The 17,477-nt window shown below is 43.4% G+C and overlaps 1 protein-coding gene across 1 annotated transcript in view; it reads right to left on the minus strand.

The window, feature by feature from the left end:
- Nucleotides 1-17,477, minus strand: part of TEDC1 (tubulin epsilon and delta complex 1) — a 69,544-nt gene that overhangs the window by 11,340 nt on the left and 40,727 nt on the right. The window contains exons 6-7 of the mRNA XM_033067604.2: nucleotides 13,315-13,401; nucleotides 10,247-10,459 (exon numbers count right to left, since the gene is read on the minus strand). Coding sequence (XP_032923495.1) covers nucleotides 10,247-10,459; nucleotides 13,315-13,401 — 300 coding nt within the window. The remainder of the gene's footprint in view (nucleotides 1-10,246; nucleotides 10,460-13,314; nucleotides 13,402-17,477) is intronic.

Consider the following 17,477-nt stretch of genomic DNA (forward strand, 5'->3'; position numbering starts at 1 on the left):
ATCTCAGATCTAAGTGGCCTGCAGAGGCTTGGAGGGTCCCACTTTGCTTTTAGAACACTTTCATCACTGCACATGAAAGCAGGCACTTGAGAAAGAGTGCTGCTTGTGCCTTGCACTCACATCATCCTGCTTCCAGAGAACAGGATGTGAAACTCGAAATTCAAGCAATGGGGTCCTTGCATGGGCAGCCAACAAAAGCAGTGTTGGTACAAACCACTCCTAAAACACAGAGATGAGAGGAAGTCATCACCTAGTCATACAAATTTTCAGAAGATGGTTTTTTCTTCCCCAAGGATTACAAATAAAAAGAAAGCCCAGGGAATTTCTTCACCCCCAAACTGGTTTTGTTTCCAGTTGGAAAATGCTTCTTTGTTCCTTCCAGGGGCTTTGCATGACCACCCCAGCATCCAGCCCTGCAGCTCCCATCCCATCCCAGCTTTTGGGGAAGGCAGGACCCTGCATCCAGAGCAGCAGAGGTCATTCCAGCAACACAGCTCTGGCACCAGAAAAAGGAACTTGAACTCCCAGGTGTAGATTTTCTACAGAAACACTTTCAGGGGTTCAGTGCATGCATTTCCTGAAGGCAGTACTGTCACAGTGAGTTCAGCAGGGTCTGCTATCTCAGTCTGAGGGTGAGCAGCTGGATGTGAGGTGCCTGCACAGCCCCTGTGACTCTGACAGCAGCTAAAGGTCAGAGCTACAGCCAGCCTGCAAAGGGAGACAATCCAGCAGCTCCCAGGGCTCAGAGAGAGCCAGGAAAATGAAGGAAAAAATGGGGAGTTTGGAGCTCAGAAGAGTACTAAGGCTTTATTTAGATGCATTTCTGGCTGGAGAGAAGACATGTGACAACACTAAATTACAGATGTACTTTTATGTCAGCTCTTCCACGAGCACAAGGGACAAAGACAGAAACAAGGTGGATATTTCTTCTCTTATGATCAAGTACCCTTGATTTTGGGCAGGCAGCTGAGAGAACAAGGCCAAGGCTTCAAGAAAAAAGGAAACAAAGCTAAGCTTTGAGCGCCTGGATGCAAAGAATCCTTCTAAAAACACCTCTGTCAACTCACCAAGAACAAAAACCAGACAACAAAAACCCAAAGCAGTGCTGCAAAGTGCTCAGGGGGAGCTCATCCCCACAGTCTGCAAAGCCAGCCTGGCACCTCCTGGAAGCTCCTGTCCCCAAAATGCACTCTGCAAGGTGCAGTACAACACACTCACAGTGCTTCAGGTATCCAAAACACAGCCTCTGCCAGCCAGAACGAGCTGGGACCTTGCTGGATCCCAGAAATCTGGGTTTTTAAGCTTTCTGTGCTTTCTGGCACTGACCCCCAGGAGAACACTGCTTTTGATCTGAAACCCTGGAGAAGGCTTCCAAATTTAAATGACAGAGTTAAAGTCACTGGTGTGTAGTTAAATAGCAGTGTGGGATTTCACATGGTGAAGGGTTTTAGATTTGAGGTTTTTATAATATAGTAAGAGGCATGGGACAAGATGGAGGATTTTGGGTGGTGTCTCTTTTCTATGTTCATCTTCCTTCTTCTTCATGATTTCAGGTAATAGTTTCTGGTTAGACAGTTAGTGCACTGAAGTGAGGTTATTGGGTCAAAAATATAAATAATACAAGTGTTAATTCTCTACTGAACTGTTTGGTTTTAAAAGACCTTGAAGCTAGCTGGATCTCTCTCCATTCTTCTCTATTCTCCATTTTGCCTGTTTTTAACTGATAGCTAGAGGTGCTGCTGAACTTTCTGTACTTTAGATAAGATTTAATAAACAACCAAACCCAAACAAAAGAAAATTTGTCTCCTGTGTTTTTAATCCTGACTCTGAGTGAAAACAGAACCTTCAAACAAACCACTAATTAAGTTACAAAAAAATTACAACCATCCCAACAAGACCCTGAGGTGCTGCTGTGCCTCACCACTTGCAAGGTAAAATCCAGCAGCTCTGTGGCTCCTGGCACCTCAAATCCCAGCCATCAGCCTTGAAGCTTCCCAAAAAATGGTGGTGCTGGGACCTGTGCTTCCATATCTTGTGCATCTGAGCCCTGCAGACATTCCTAGTCTTCTTCCCTGTTTTATTGTGTGCTTTAACTGTGAGAGCCTAAGTGCTACACTTATTTCTTAAAAATGCACTAAAACATTTACAGTGGCTACAAAACACATTCTCTCCTTGCAATGGGTTTTTTTTTTTACTTTATCATTAAACAAAGCTCATCTGAAATTTATTGGTGTGTAATTCTCCAGCTGCCTTTATTACATGTTTCATTGCCTTGGTCAGTATCCAACATGTTCGTAAATAATGCAAGTAAAATATTAACACTGGTTATTTATGGTGCTTGAACTGATCCTGTCACCTGAGCAAACATTCTAGCAAAGGGAGGGAAAGCAGCATCTTCTGGGAAGCAAGAAAAACTTTCACCCACGCCTCCTTCAAACCCCCTCTGTGTTCAGAGCAGGAGACAGCCCTCGAGTTTTTAATGTTCCTCTCCTCCCTAAGGAGCTGCAGTCTTTTAGCCTACATAAGCCCCATGAAAAATGTCAGGCTGGGTGATTTATTTCCAGTTCTGGTTTTTGTGTGTGGTTGAAATCAGTTTGCTGATTTAGCCACTGGTACACAGAGAGCCTCTGTGTCTCACACAGCTCGTCACTCCCTCAGCAATCTGCACAAAAAGTTGCATCTGCAAACGAAGAATAAACACTTATCTTTCCAACCCTTTGTATGCTGCAAGCTTCACGTTGACTGTTCAAGCCTGGCCAGCCCACACAGAGCTCTCAGAAGCAAGCAGGAGTGTTTCAAACAATCTTCAGAATGTACAGTAACTTTCACATGCACACCAGCCCTAAACCAGGCTAACTCAAGGCTCCATGTTTGAGATCCTGCTGTCCAAAGGACACCCAGGTGCACAGGTGTGGTTCCTTTTCTCCTTCCAGCACAAGAAGAAATTCATCAACAATCACCTGGATCTCCACAGGCACTCACCAAAAACAAGCAGCCTCAGATCTCCTGCCAGGAATATTGATGAATGAGAAACAAATCAATGCAAGAAAATCCAAAAGCAAAGAGTGAATGTAAAGATCAGTATTTACTTCCTGCTGTTTACAGCAGCTTCACGTTTTCTAACAGGCTAAATCTGCAATTCCACCAGCAGCAGATTTAATCCTACACTTAACTAAGCAGGAACTGCCCATAAGAGGCAGCAGAATCGTCCCTCCTTGCCATCCTCCCTTTGATGGATGTTTTGGTTGATCTCTGTGGGTTCTCCCCCATCCCAGGCATCTGGGCCCAGCCAACCATGCACTTCCAAAAGCTGCTCTTTGGTGCTGCTAGTTTTTCAATTCCTTTTCGCATGAGGAGCTCCATGACAGCTGCTCAGGGCTCCAGATGGAGCTTTGCAAATACAAAGTGGAGCACAGAAACATTCTGGGACCAGGAAAGGGAAAATGCTGACTGAGGAGATACACCAGCACTGAACCATTCCCCAGCACTCCTCCACTTCCTCCAGCCCAGACAGCACAGATAATTAACCGCTGGCTACACTGACATCTTCATATTAGCAAAAAGCCCAGGGAACGAGAATGGGCAGCAACAGCAAACATGAAATGGGAACAGTGTGCTCACAAAAAAATAAACAAACAACAACAACAACAACAACAAAAAAATCAACAAAAAACAAACAAAAAAAACCAAACCCAAAAAATCCAACCAAAAACCCAAAACCAAAACAAACAAACAAACAAAAAAAACCAACCAAACAAAAAACCAACAAAATAAAAAATACACAGGGGAAAAAGAAGGGGTTTTTGACAAGCCTTGGAGAGTTCTTCAATGAGGAAACACAACCCAGCCCCACCAGGAGCCAAGCCAGCCCCACATCATTCCCAGGCTGTAGCAAGCAAGAAGACTTTATCTTATCCTAGAGGTGGCAACAAGACTTCATCTTTTCCTAGCAGTGGCTACTAGGGACCCACAGCTCCTCACCCCCCTCTCCAATCATTATGAGACATAAAGAAAAACTTTGGTAGTGCATTTCTGTGAGTAGATAAAATTCAACTCAGTCTTGGTAAGAGAAACAAAAAAGAAAAAAAAAAAACAGAAAACAAAACCCAACCACAAACAAGGATGTAAGACCATGTTCCAGCATCAGCTTCTGGAGCTGCTTCCCTACTCCAAATATTGAAGCCTTAAATCAAAATGAATCAAAACCCATTTAGTCTTTTATAAATGTAACAACCTTAGAGGAAAGATCTCTCTTTGTAGACTCTCAGAGGTCTCTGGCAGTGTGCTGTGATGAGCTGGCAATGGCAAAATATTCTGTGAACCACAGAACTCTGGGGATGGAGGGAAAGTGCCTCTGTGTTTCAGTCCCCACCACCTTCACCTGCATCCCATCCTGCCCAGGAAGAGAAACCAAAACATCTCTGTCCTGCATAGCTCCTCCCCAGCCCACTGTGAACTCAGAGGGCATTTATCCTGGGCAGCCCTGCATCCTCCCATCCCTACCCAGGAGATAGCTGCAAGGGTTTGGGATTTCTGAATGGAGGGGAGGAGATGATCAGGAAAAGAATAGAGAAAGAAAGACAAAATGTAGCTCTCCCTGGAGGTCTGGCCCATAATCAGGGTCAGGGACTGCAGCCTCACCTGGGTACTCAGACACACCAGCAGCCAAGCAAGCACAGCCACCAGGATTGCTGGGTGGGATTCTGCTGTGGAAAGAGCCTGTTCCAGCTCAGACTGATGGCTCTAAGCCTTCCTGGTCTGTGCCTCAGAGATTTATGCATGAGCAAGCTCCATCCAAATCATGCTGCCATCTTAAAGGAGTCTGGCTTGCTTGGAAATGCAAGAGAACACAGAGAGTCCCAGGACACAACATCCCAAGTTCCAACAAAAGCTGGGAATGGTACAAGCATTTAAGTGATGAAAACTGAAACAATTACCATTTGTTACCCTGTATTCCAGCTTGTGGATGCCAAATGTTTTAACAGACTGAAATCAAATCCTCCCCTCTAATAGAGGAGCAGGTAACAGAATACACAGAAATGAAAAAGCAAACAAACAACTTCTCTTCTGGGATTAGATTTCATCTTTTACAGTTAAATTTGTTTCTGGGAGGAGAAATGTTCTTAAAGCTTGACCATTTCCCTCCCCTTTTTGATCATTCCCAGATCCCCAAAATGTCACCAGAGAAATGATTATTTGCCCAGCACTGCACAGAAAAGAGCAAAGCTAACAGAAAGCAAGCCCCATATTCAGATCACACCTCTCTCATATGCCTTTCCTCCTCCAAGATACTGAACACATTGCTGCCTAGAGATGGGTATCAGTTAAAATGTCCTATTAATCAGGGTTTCACAAATCACCCAAATCCCATGGCAGCATTCAAATGTCTTCTAGTGAATGTCCCTGAAAGGTTAAATCATTTCAGAGTCATTCCAAGCACATAACCAAAGAAACAGCTGGGGGTAGGCAGAAACAAACAAAAGAAAACAAGGAAATGAAAAATGAAACAAAAGAAAATAAGCAAAATAATTTCCTTAATTTCAAGAGACTTAAGATGGATAGTTTTAACTACCAGAACAACAGTGTGCAAGTGATCAAACTTGCAACCAAACAGATTCATTGTCCCTAAAAAAACACACCCTGAACCATAAGAAATTATGTTTAGTGGTGCAAAGCAGGCATTGTGGCATGGCAATGACTTTAACACATCTCAAATACCTCTACACAGCCCAAAATAAAGAGATGGACCAACTGCAGGCTTTCCTAAATGAAAGACACTGCAACAGGGGTGCAAGCCCAATCCACAGTCTTAGAACAGGTTGAGTAATTTCCTCTAGGTTCACCCATCATGAAAACCAGGGAGCATCAGAAGAACATAAAAAATGTTTCCTCCTGTTCCATTGTGATACCCTCTCCAATCTCTCCTCTTCTCATGCAAGGAGCCCAGTAAATTTCCTAAGAAAAACTCTTTCCCAGCTTGGGCCATGACTGCATCCCCTCCCTGTTCCTTTCCTGTTGGATCCCAGAAATCTGGGGTTTTTGAGCTTTCTGGCACTGACCCCCAGGAGAACACTGCTTTTGATATGAAACCCTGGAGAAGGCTTCCAAATTTAAATTACAGAGTTAAAGTCACTGGTGTGTAGTTAAATAGAAGCCTGCAATATCACATGGTGAAGGGTTTGAAATATGGGGTTTTTAGAATATAGTAACAGATATGGGACAAGATGGATGTTCTTGGGTGTTGTCTCTTCTTCCTTCTAGGTCCTTCTTCTTCATGGTTTCAGGCAGTAATTTTTGGTTGGATAGAAAGTACTGCAGTGAGGGTCACAGATGTTTGGTTATTGGGTCAAAAGTATAAATAATATAGGTGTTAGCTTTTAATTGGACAATTAGGCCTTAAAAGACCTTGTAACCAGTAAGACACAGCTCCATTTTCTTGCTTTTAGCTTGTTAGCTAGAGGTGCTGTAGAACTCACTGTACTACAGATGAGAATTAATAAACAACCGAGTCCAAACATGAAACTTCATCTCTCGTGCTTTCAACCCTGACTGACTGAAGGCAGAAGAAAAAAGAAGACAGCCACTAATATGTGGTGCCACTGATACTTTCCAGCACAAACACCTTTTTATTTAATTTATGAACGGGATTAGCAGCACACATTGCATTCCACAAATGGGTGGGAATATTTTCATTTTTGCTTTTTCCCTAACAGTTTTAGAAGCCAGTTTCCTATTTCTGACTGTTGACATCTCCACAGAGCTCACTCAAATCCGAAGGAACTGTGTAACACTGTGCTGCTCCCTTCAGCTGTGCTAGCCTGCATTTATCTCCACGTGGTTTTTCTGATGTTTTACCACTTCACTACTCGGCACAATCCTCAATAATAACCCCTTGCTGCTGAATCCTTTTAGGTTTCATTCTCCTCTCTCCACATGGGCACCTCACCATGCTGCCCTGTGCTGGTTTTGCATGGTCTGGTTTTTGGCTGCACCAGTGACCATCTCCACAAACCCATCCCAGCTGCCTCCTCCTGGCTTCCTGCTGCTGTTTGCTCCAGGGGGAGAGGGAAGACAAACATGGGCACTTTATTTCTGCTGAGAATCTTTTCAGGGCCCTCATCAAATGCCATTTGCAAACCAATGCAGCTGCCCCTGGCCCCAGGTTCACTGGTCCCTGCAGTGTTGGAGTGTATAAAATAGAAGCCTGAGTCCTTCAGAGAGAAAAAAAAGAATACAGAGATTGAATTAAAGCCTTTAAAAGAATTAAAATATATTAAGCCACACAGACATAAAGTAGAAGTGTAAGCCTTAGTTTTAAGTAAGTAGGAATGTACTTGAAGTGCCTTAAGAGAATAAAAAGCCCTAAGGCCTAGTTTAAAGTTCAGTAGCCTAAAGCCTAGTTTGAAGTTCAGTAACTTAGCCCCAGACATAGTGAAAACATAGCAGACATTGCTTGCACTTCTAGATAAAACAGATAGAACCATTTACATGAACAGAGAGAATTATATGCCTAAATTATGTGTAAGGACTGACACTATTTTCTTATTTTAAAGTTAGGTTCTGATAATTGTAGAAGGAATGTTTTAGAACTGTGTTTTTAGCTCATTGGATAATTTATGAAGAAAACCCCCTGTATTGGGGTGAGAGAGACAGGGGGTGGGTGGTGGGGAGGAAGAAGGGGAGGAAGAGAAGAAGAAAAAGAAGAAAAAGAAATGCCAGGGAGCTGCTGCTGCTGCTTCTACTTGGAAATCTATGCCAGAAAGCTTTAGCATAGACTTTAATACTCTGAACTATTTACCTTCCAAACCGGTGCATTAATGCAATAAATAACTTTACAACAACCAACTACTGCTCTTGTCTCTTTGAAGACCCAGAACCCATGAAAAACTTGATACTGCAGAGAGCTCCAGCAGACTCCAGGCAGGATTTCCCTCTGCAGGAGCTGTGCTGTCTCTCCCCCAGCAGGGCATGTTCCATCAGGTGCCCCCAGTGCTGTCCAGAACAGTTTCTCCCCAGCTGCCTGGCACAGACAGGAACACTCTGTGGATTATCAGGTTCTTTGTCAAGTACAAGGTAGTGGACATAAGAGCTGTAATAAACTGTGCTGTCCCTCAGCTGGACATGCCTGTAAGAGCCAAGATAATTTCCAGATGTCTCAGTATTGCAAGATACAAAGTTAGCGATAATGGCTTTGGCTACTGCTCTATCTCCTCTTTGCTTGATTAAAAAAATAATACAGAAGGAAAGATTTGATAAGCTTATTTCTCCAGGGAAAAGAAGGGGTTAGAAACATACAGCTGATAGAGGAGGCTGCATTCAGCAAGCATCCTGGCTGTGGGGAAAAAAGACAGACCACAGGAAGAAAGCATCATGCAAGCAGCACTATGCAAAGCAAGGCTTGGTATAAAGAGGATTGATGGAGACTCATCTGACCCCAAGCATTCCAAAAAACGCTGTCATGTAGCATTAGAAAACAATTCTGTTTCAGGGCATATGTAGAAGAGAAGGCATCTGTGGTAAACCAGCCTTTTAACAGCACACTGAAGATGCACTCCATTTATCACAGTTACAAACTCGTATGACGTCCAGAGAACCTCAGAAACACTGCAACATGACCAACCATTATTCAAAGCCAATCAGTGCATCTATTTCAAAGAAGAAATCATCAGTTAAATCTTTCTGGATTTATACCTCAAATTTAAGTACTTAAAAAAAAATTTAAAAAATTAAAATCAGTGTGATCTTACATAACACCTAACATCATATTTAACAGCATACATATTGCTACATAAAAGAGAAGTCAGAGCACGTCTTGCTTTAGAAATCATGCATTGGAAGTTTTATTTTTAGAATTCGAGGTCTGAGTTGTCCTGCAACAGTCATGCCCATTTTGCCCAGGAACCACCAAATCTGATGATTCTAGAGATCTGCCTAGTCCAGAACCCCATCACTGACAGTGAGTGACAGTAAGTGCCCAGAGAAGACTCTAAGACAAATGTAAATACATGATGTACTTCCTCAGAATATTCCCTCAGCCTGCAATGATTTGTTCTCCCACTAACTCATAAGGTTGCAATTTGTATCTGCATATTTTATAGTCTTTGATGGATTTCAGCTCCCAAGAATGTGCACAGCAGATTTTAAATCCGTGTACACTGCTTATACCCACAGTGCCCTGTGGGAAGAAGTTTTGTACTCTGTGTGAAGCAGCAGCACCTTGTGCCTTCCCTATCCAACTGATCCTAATTAGCTCCTTGTGCTTAAGGTGGAAGAGAGCAATTAGCTCTCCACACACTTTTCCCATGCCAGACACCTTTTGAACTCTTGGGCAAATCTTTTTTGATCTGACAACCTGCCAGTTTCCATTCTGTCAGCTGATCTGCAATCCTGTCTAAAATCACTGAAAAGAAAAAAAAATCAAATACTCTGGGCTAAAAAAGCCCTCCCCTGAGTTAAGACAGACACAAAGTGGTGATACAGTAATTTTATTACTGCTCTGTCTGTCCCAGCTGTTTCTTTCACCTTTTCTCCATCCACAGGTTTTGTAGATTCTCTGGTAGCCTTCTCTCCACTTGCTGCCTGCAAAAAATCCCTGTTTTTTCTATGCCTGTATCCTCATTGCTCTCCTTGTGCCAGTATGGTGATACTCAGATTCACCTTCCACATCTGCATTACCATCTCCTTTTTTTATGCCCCACCACAACTCCCCAGTGTCTCCCCATCCCTACACAGCAAATACCAGCACACTTCCTTCAGATCACCTGCTTTCCTGCACAGCCAGCCTCCCACAGCCAGTCTGTTCTGCCATCAAATCTTGTGCTCAGTCTCTTCCCTCGCTTCACAGGTTTCAAATTCCCCTTATTCCTTCCCCCATCAGACATTTCAAAGCCTCCTAATTCAATGAAAGTTGACAAGCTCTGGCCTCTTTCCCTGTAAATACTTTATTTTCTCATTGTAACCATTACTGCTGCATCCATCCCCTCTGGGGGCTGCCATGATTTCCTCCTCTTCTCTTTTCTCCTCTCCTCTGCAGTGCCTATCCTTTGAAGCCTGCCCTTCCAAGAGAACACTTGTTTTGTTCCAGCACACAGATTTGTGTTTGAAAAGAGCACTGGGCATGCTGTGGGCATCAACACAGCTCTGCAGCAAGGGTGGCACAGGGAGGCTGCCCCAGGGCAAAGAGCTGAAAAATGCAGGCTCCTAAAGCTCTCCAGTGCTCATGAGTGCACCCTGAGCCTTGCCTTACCTTCTGCCCCCACGCAGCCTTTCGCTGAGCCACGAGCTGCTGCAGCTGCTCCTGGAGAGCCAGCAGCTCTCTGGATAATCTGTCCATTTGTCCAGCCAGCCTGTCAGCCCAGGGGCAGCAGGAGATCTCCTCTGGAAGCCTTCTTTTCTCCACATGTGCATCCTGGGACTCACACATATTGCCCTCTTCAGCCATATTATCCAACACAGTTTCCTAAACAAAAAGCAATAAAAGTTACTTTCCGGCAGGAGCTAAAATGGTTTCCCCCATCCTCTTGGTAATTCAGAGCTAGGAATTCACTGCTGCTATCTCAATATACAGTTGCTCCACAATTTCAGAGTTATTTTAAGAGAGAACCCCCTCAGTTCACTATAACATATTTCCAAGTTAACAGAAAACTTATGTTGCTAACCTAGCTTATTTTAGAAAGCACTGCACAGTCAGCTACTCTCCACTGCACTAAAGCATAAAGTAACACTCCTGAGATGGAGGTGATCAGCACTGCAGCTTCCTCCCAAATTCTGAGCCTGGAAGCACTTCTAGGGCTTTCTGTAACCAAGGGATGCCCAGGAGGTGCATGCTGACACTGCTCCAACAGCCACAGCATCACTTGTGCCCATGGAAAACTCCCTAAGCAGAGGAACATCCAGAGATCCCTGCTCCAGACTGGCCAGGAGCTGGCAGCTCTGCTTGACCATGACCCATGACCATCCAGCTGGTTTGAGAATTAACTCTGCAATTGCCTTCCAAGGTAGCGATTTCAAATTGCTATTTCAAATACTCAAGGAAAAAAAAAAAACAAAATCAAAACCAAAAATCAGAGCCCATCTATACACTCTGGTGCACAGACTGTGCAGAAACACACATTTTTCAAGCTGGAACAGCACAGCATAACTAAAGGACATAGGCCTCACTCACAGAGTATTAAACATTTATTTCCATACTGTTATCAAGAAGGCATTCAATAGGAGAGGTCATAATCTCTTTTAAGGACATCATTTGCATTCAAAATTATCTTTAGCAATTGAAGGAGTAATTTAGAAATGCTGGCAGGAAATTCAGCAGTTGAGCAGCGTGGTCTGTACACCAGCAAGGAAAAACCAAGTGCATAATTAGTGGCACAGCAGCAACTCTGCTGGAGGAGACACCAGAGAGCCAGAAGTCACCAATGTCACACTGCTGAAGTCACCAAGTCTCAGGGACAGAAGAGTGACTGCAATGCTGACATACAGGTGAGGCACTTGAAGTTAAACACAGACAAAGGGGAGGGAAAGTCCCAGATGAGAGCAGCAGCAAACATCAAAAGCTCCAATGAACAGCCTACAAGGACACACACAGACATCAAAACTTTTGCTTAGCCTAGAGACAGGGACTGGGAAGGCAGTGACATGCTAACAGCCTTCACTTATATAAAAGATTGCTAAAAAGAGGATGGGAAATTTTATTTTTTCTCCTCTTTCTCTCTTTTCTCAGAAGGTAGGTTAAAAACTCTGGCTTAATTCACAGCAAGACATTCTTAGGCTCAAGCAAGAAAAAGCTTCCTAAGACAGCTAAGAATGGCACAGGACACCCTGCAAAAGCTCCTGCTGACCCCTGGCCCAGCTCACAGAACACAGACATGGCAGGGACATGGACAGGATGACAGCCAACAGGGAAATAAAGCCAAGGGCTTTGGCTCTTTGGGGGCTCTTCTGTTTCTGCCTTATTCTAAAATTGATTAAATGACAGAACTGTAAAGTAACATTAGCATTCAATGATCTCAGGCAAGTGGTGGGATTTTGGGGCTGTCGTGTGCAGGGTCAGGAGCTGGGCACACTGATCCTAGTGGATCCCTCCCAGGATATTCTGGGTATTCTGTGATTACTGCAGCCATTCCAGCCCCTGCAGGGATGTCATGCTCTGTTGTGCTCCCCACCAGCAGGAAGAGCTGGCAGCAGCTGTACAAGAACATCCATCAAATCAATGCAAAACACAAGTCTGGTAAAAAGAGAAAACTACTCTTTTTGAAACACATCTCATTCCCATACATCCTACTGCATCCAGGAACAACCACCACCATCAGTGAAACAAGAGAAAAAGGAAATTTTTAACTATCCAGCACATTGAATAGTTTAAAAAGATGCTGCTGGTCAGTTTTCAAGTATTTATTTAGAATTTAACTCCACAAGCAGGCTAACACTCTTCAGTATGTCACAGGCAAATGTTTTGGTGGATACACAGAAATAATTGCAGTTATATTTTATCTACTGGGAGCCAGACCTGTGCTAATGTTGATGCTTTCCAAAAAAACATAAGATGGTAAACATGTAAAGCAAAAACCATTAGGGAACTAATGGAAATTGGAAGCATCCTTCAGGACAGGTGAGGTAATTTCACACTGCCCTTTGCCTTGTTTTTAGTGTAGAAAAAGGCAATTAGCAGTCAGCTCACTGATTCTCAAAATTCTGTAAGCTCATACAGCTAATGTGGTGTGCTAAAGAATTATTTCAGCAACACTGAATGGGCAAAAGTCATAGAGAGAAGTGAGATGGATGGCATCGTTTGCACTCACTTGAAAAATCCTAAGATGCACAGAGAAAGGGTTATTGATTTTCCTATGATCATTCAACACAGTTCAAGGGGAAATCAGCAATGTCAACACACTATTTGGCTGGGAAAAAATGAAGTTGTTTTCAATATCAGCTGCCTGCAAATTTAGTTGTTCTCAAGACTGCAATAAAGCTTAGAGGCCCTCTTCTGAAAAGTCATTTAATTTTGCAAAAATGTGCGACTGCTATGTTTAAAAACTATTAAAAAAGATGGAGATCAGACCTTTTCATTTGTGTTAACTACATGAAATTCTGCCATTCTGCCCTGCAATTCTTCAGCTTAGCTGGGTGAGTCCTACTGAAGAAAACAGGAATGAAAGAGAACTATCTATGAAAACATCCCTTACTTTACTGAGACTTTTTTTCCTTTTTGAACAGATGGTTTGTAATATTTAATTTTGTGGGACTTAAGGGTGTTTCTTTGGAAGCTATGTTAAAGTCAAGAAAGATGCACCCCTCAAGATCAGTTGGATTTTTTACCATCCACTGCCAGTACACTGGTTCCAGCTGCTTCCATTCCAGAAAGGCTTCCAGCTGCATGGTCTCAGACTCCAGGAGCTGGAACAGCTGCAGGAAAGGAGAGAAAGGAGAGGAAATCAGCTCACCTGAGAGATCCAGGAATTGTGTGCTTGGCCTGAGGTACACAGAGTGTGAGTGGCACATGGGACAACACTTTACAGGAACTTTGTAAAAACAGATGGGGAAAGGTGAAGTAAAACACTTCTCCCAGTATCACTGATTGATCCCTCACCCCAAATGAACCAATTCAATCAGCCTTTCCACAGATAAATGTGATTTTCCACACTGTTTTGAGGGAACAAGGGGACTCAGCTCTGATATACATGCTTAGTGAATAACCAGCTTCAAATCTGTGCTTCTTGACCACAAAAATAAGCTGTTTCTCCAAACTTTTTCCCCATCTATCCCTTCATTCTGAAACAGCATGGAATAACTCCCTCTAAATTGTATTTTATAAACGGTATGATCTGCTCCATGAGGAATCTCTCCCTTTGCCTGAGAGCACTCAGAGCAGAGATGCTGCATTATAGCTACACAAATTATATTTTTTCACAAATACATCCATGATACATGTGTATGAACACATATATATGGTGAAGGAGACATTCCAAGACTAAATATTTACACATCAGTAAAAAAAAAAGCTCTGGTAAAGAATAAGACAAATAAATTTGCTATAAATCTGGTGAACTTTAACAATTTTGGTTTTGACCATACCTTTGACATGAATTTTCACACCAATCTGACCAAAGGCAACTTCTTGAGATGACCACAAAGAGTGTAGGGCCTTGAGGAGAATGATAAGGACCAGAGCAGCAGCAGCTAAATCCATTTTATACAGACAACTATCTTCTGCTAGCTTAGTTTGCTTTAGTTACTTAGTACATAACGTAATTTAAGTAAATGCAAAGCATGAGTTGACTTTGCAATTTTATTATGCAGATATTACCTGAAGATAAAGGAAGCAGAGAAAGGAAACCACTTTGCAAGAGTAACTGCTGGAAATTATACTGAGTTTGCTCTAAAACACTGCTGGATCCAAAATACAACTATTACACATTTGCTCACACACCAGACACTTGGCATTACACTTAATGACTGCTAGTTTCAAGCTCAGCTGGGATATAAAAGGTGGAAGAATTGGCTTTCTGTCTCTTTTTTCCTTTTCTCTTTTCTTTTTTTTTCATAGGTACATCTACAGCACAAATGGCTTACATTATGGAATCTGAGGCTTGCAATAAAACCCAGCCAAAAAGTTGATTAAATATTCAGGTAACAGCGAAGTTCCTTGACTTTAAAGTAGCTTTGTAATGTGGTCATGAGCTGAGTGTGATTGCAGTATGAGCACGTCTCACTACAGCTAAAGAGGGCTGAAGGTTGGGATGGGAGCTGTTCATTCTGAGCCTCCAAAAGAAGAGTGATCTTAACAAAAGCACAGGCATCATCTTTATTCTCACTGGAATGTCAGAAGCACCATATGCCACTTGCTTTCACAGCACAACTGAAAGGAAATGGTTCTAAAACGTCACCAAACCTCTGCAGGCTCTGCTGCAGTTAACTCACCTTAACAACAATCAAAGCTTGCTGAGCAGCCTCCTCATCTCAAACCCTTTGGGATCTTCTGTATTTGGGTGCTTTTGTTGCCTTTTTTTTTTTTTTAACTGCTTCATTACTTACATAAAACTCGAACAGCTTGTGTGAATCTGACTCAGCCACCTACCTACAGCATCCTCACCTTTCACTGAGGAATGAACACCTCAGGCAGGCCTGCAATAGCCAACATTTGAGTTTCCACCTGAGGGACTTCAGGCACTGCTCCTGAATGCCAATATCCTCTGCCATCCTTTGCACAGGCCTTGCAAGGCTCTGATGCTGTTGCAGCACAGAGAATAAAGCAGAAAGCAATAAAGAAATAAAGCACTACAAATATCCTTGAGATGCCTCAACAAAAATCATAAAAATAAATAGATGTGCAAGGCTGGGAAGGGACAATGGATTGTATGTCTGTGTACCTTGAACTGAGTCACAAGGACAGTGTCCACATGCCCCAGGGGTGACAGGTTTTCACTCAGACATGCCTACACTTAGGAATGAACATTTTTGGCAGGCTGCTTCTTTCCCCAGCCTCATCCTTTGCATGAGCTTCACAGCATTTCCCTGAGTTTTTTAACAAACTCTGCTTTTTGGGACTTTGAGGCCACAGTGATGCCTGGAGAGGCTGCCTAGAACAGAGGCTGGACAGTGCTAAAAGAATAAAATAGGGATTTATTAAAAGCCCTCAAAGGATTCACCTTGGGCAGTGCCAGAGCCCGGCTGTGCCTACACCCAAGGTGGGCTCAGAGTCACGAGTTCTCACACTTTTGTAAGTTTGGGTCCATTCCCATATTGGGTTCATTGTCCAATTCCAGCTCCAGGTTCTGCAGTCCCACCCTCCCAGATTCTCTCCTCCATTCCCTGCTGTTTGCACTTTTTGGGGCTGAAGCTGCAGCGGTGTCCTTGGTTCTGGGGCTGGAAAAGGATTGTTTTGTGTGCCTGAGCTGGGAGGAGAACTTGTAACACTTTGTGTGGAGTTCAGAGTCACACACTAATGCAGTACAGAACCTGGAAGTGTGAAAGCTCAAACTTAAGGAATCACAATGGTCTGTTTTCTCAGGTCACACATCACAGAGCTGGTATTTCAGAAACCAAATTGTTTCAGAAACTAAAGCCCAAATTGTACCTCTGCATTCCCCCCCAAACACAGCACCACTTCTCTTGCATTTACTACCAACAGGAGTTCACACATGTGCCATGAGCTGTTCCACCTCTGATGTTACACAAACGTCTCAAAATATAAAACAAATTCCCAAGCTGTAACTAAAGCTGCCTGCCCATTTTCAAGGACCAGATGTCACACCTCCTAATGAAATTTAAAAGACTGAAGTCTCTAGAAGAGCATGAATTTTGTTTCATGAAAAATGTGAAGCAGCAAGTCAAAAAAGTGCCTCACGTGGGTATCTAAGTGATGCTTAAGGATAATGCCTGAAAATTGTGTTTCCCTCTACACAAAATTAAGACAACCATATCCATTTCCTTCATTCTTCTAGAGGAAGTTATTGCTCTAAAATATTTACACTGGCTGAAAAAGTAATGACAAATTCAAACTGCTAATCTCTGTGGAGAGGCAATTCCATAATGAATGCTGAGAGCAAATGCTTTGCAGGAGCAACTCCTTTAAGCCATTGTAAAGAAACCACCCCTAGTGCAAGTAGCAGCTTTGCCACAGAGGGTGAGCTGTGCCTAGCTGAGCAGGCTGCCAGCAAAGCCCAGTGTGATGCAGAAGGATGCCAGCTCTGCAAAGAGCTTGCCTTGCTTCCTGCAGCACATGGTTGTGACCTCCAAAGGCAGATCACAGACCTCAGGAAACAGTGGGAACTTCAGCAGCACAAGTGAGAGGTGACAAGGTGAGCTAGGTGGTTTTGGACACTTCCCTGGAGATGTGCAGAAGCCATCTGGACACAGCCCTGAGTAACCTGGTCCCTCCTCGAGCAGGGAGGGGAGACCAGGTGGCCTCCAGTGGTCCTTCCCAACCCAGCCTGTCCTGTGATACTGTCTTGGCTTGCAGTACAGGATATGACCAAAAGTTTGTGTTCTATCACCAGCTGTTAAAACCAGGTGGGGCAGTGTTCTTTATCTTTTCCACACCCCATCCTCCCTCCAGGAGATCTCTCCTGTTAATGGCCACTGAGTCCCACTGCATGACTGATAAAATTCCATCATCCCATTGGGAGATGCTCCACCCAGGGGGAGGAGCCAAATATTTCCTACCTAGATAAAATCTGAGATTTGGAACATCAGAGCAGCCTTTTCCACTGGATTCCAGAGGAAAACCAGACCCCTCCACATCATCACTGGACCTTTGGAGGAAAACTGCACCTTGTACAGGAGCACTGCTCCAACTGAGCCACATCTGTCACTGCAGGAGGATGCAGCCACCATGGAATGGGACTACTACCAACACCCTGACTGACTGACGGGGTGTCAGGCTGGATTCTGACTCTGGCAGTGTTTGGGTTTGTTCTTTGTAATACTGTATTTCTATTTTAATTTTCCTAGTAAAGAATTGTTATTCCTATTTCTCATAT

This window comes from Catharus ustulatus, chromosome 9, assembly GCF_009819885.2.
Source record: "Catharus ustulatus isolate bCatUst1 chromosome 9, bCatUst1.pri.v2, whole genome shotgun sequence".
Taxonomy (NCBI): domain Eukaryota; kingdom Metazoa; phylum Chordata; class Aves; order Passeriformes; family Turdidae; genus Catharus; species Catharus ustulatus.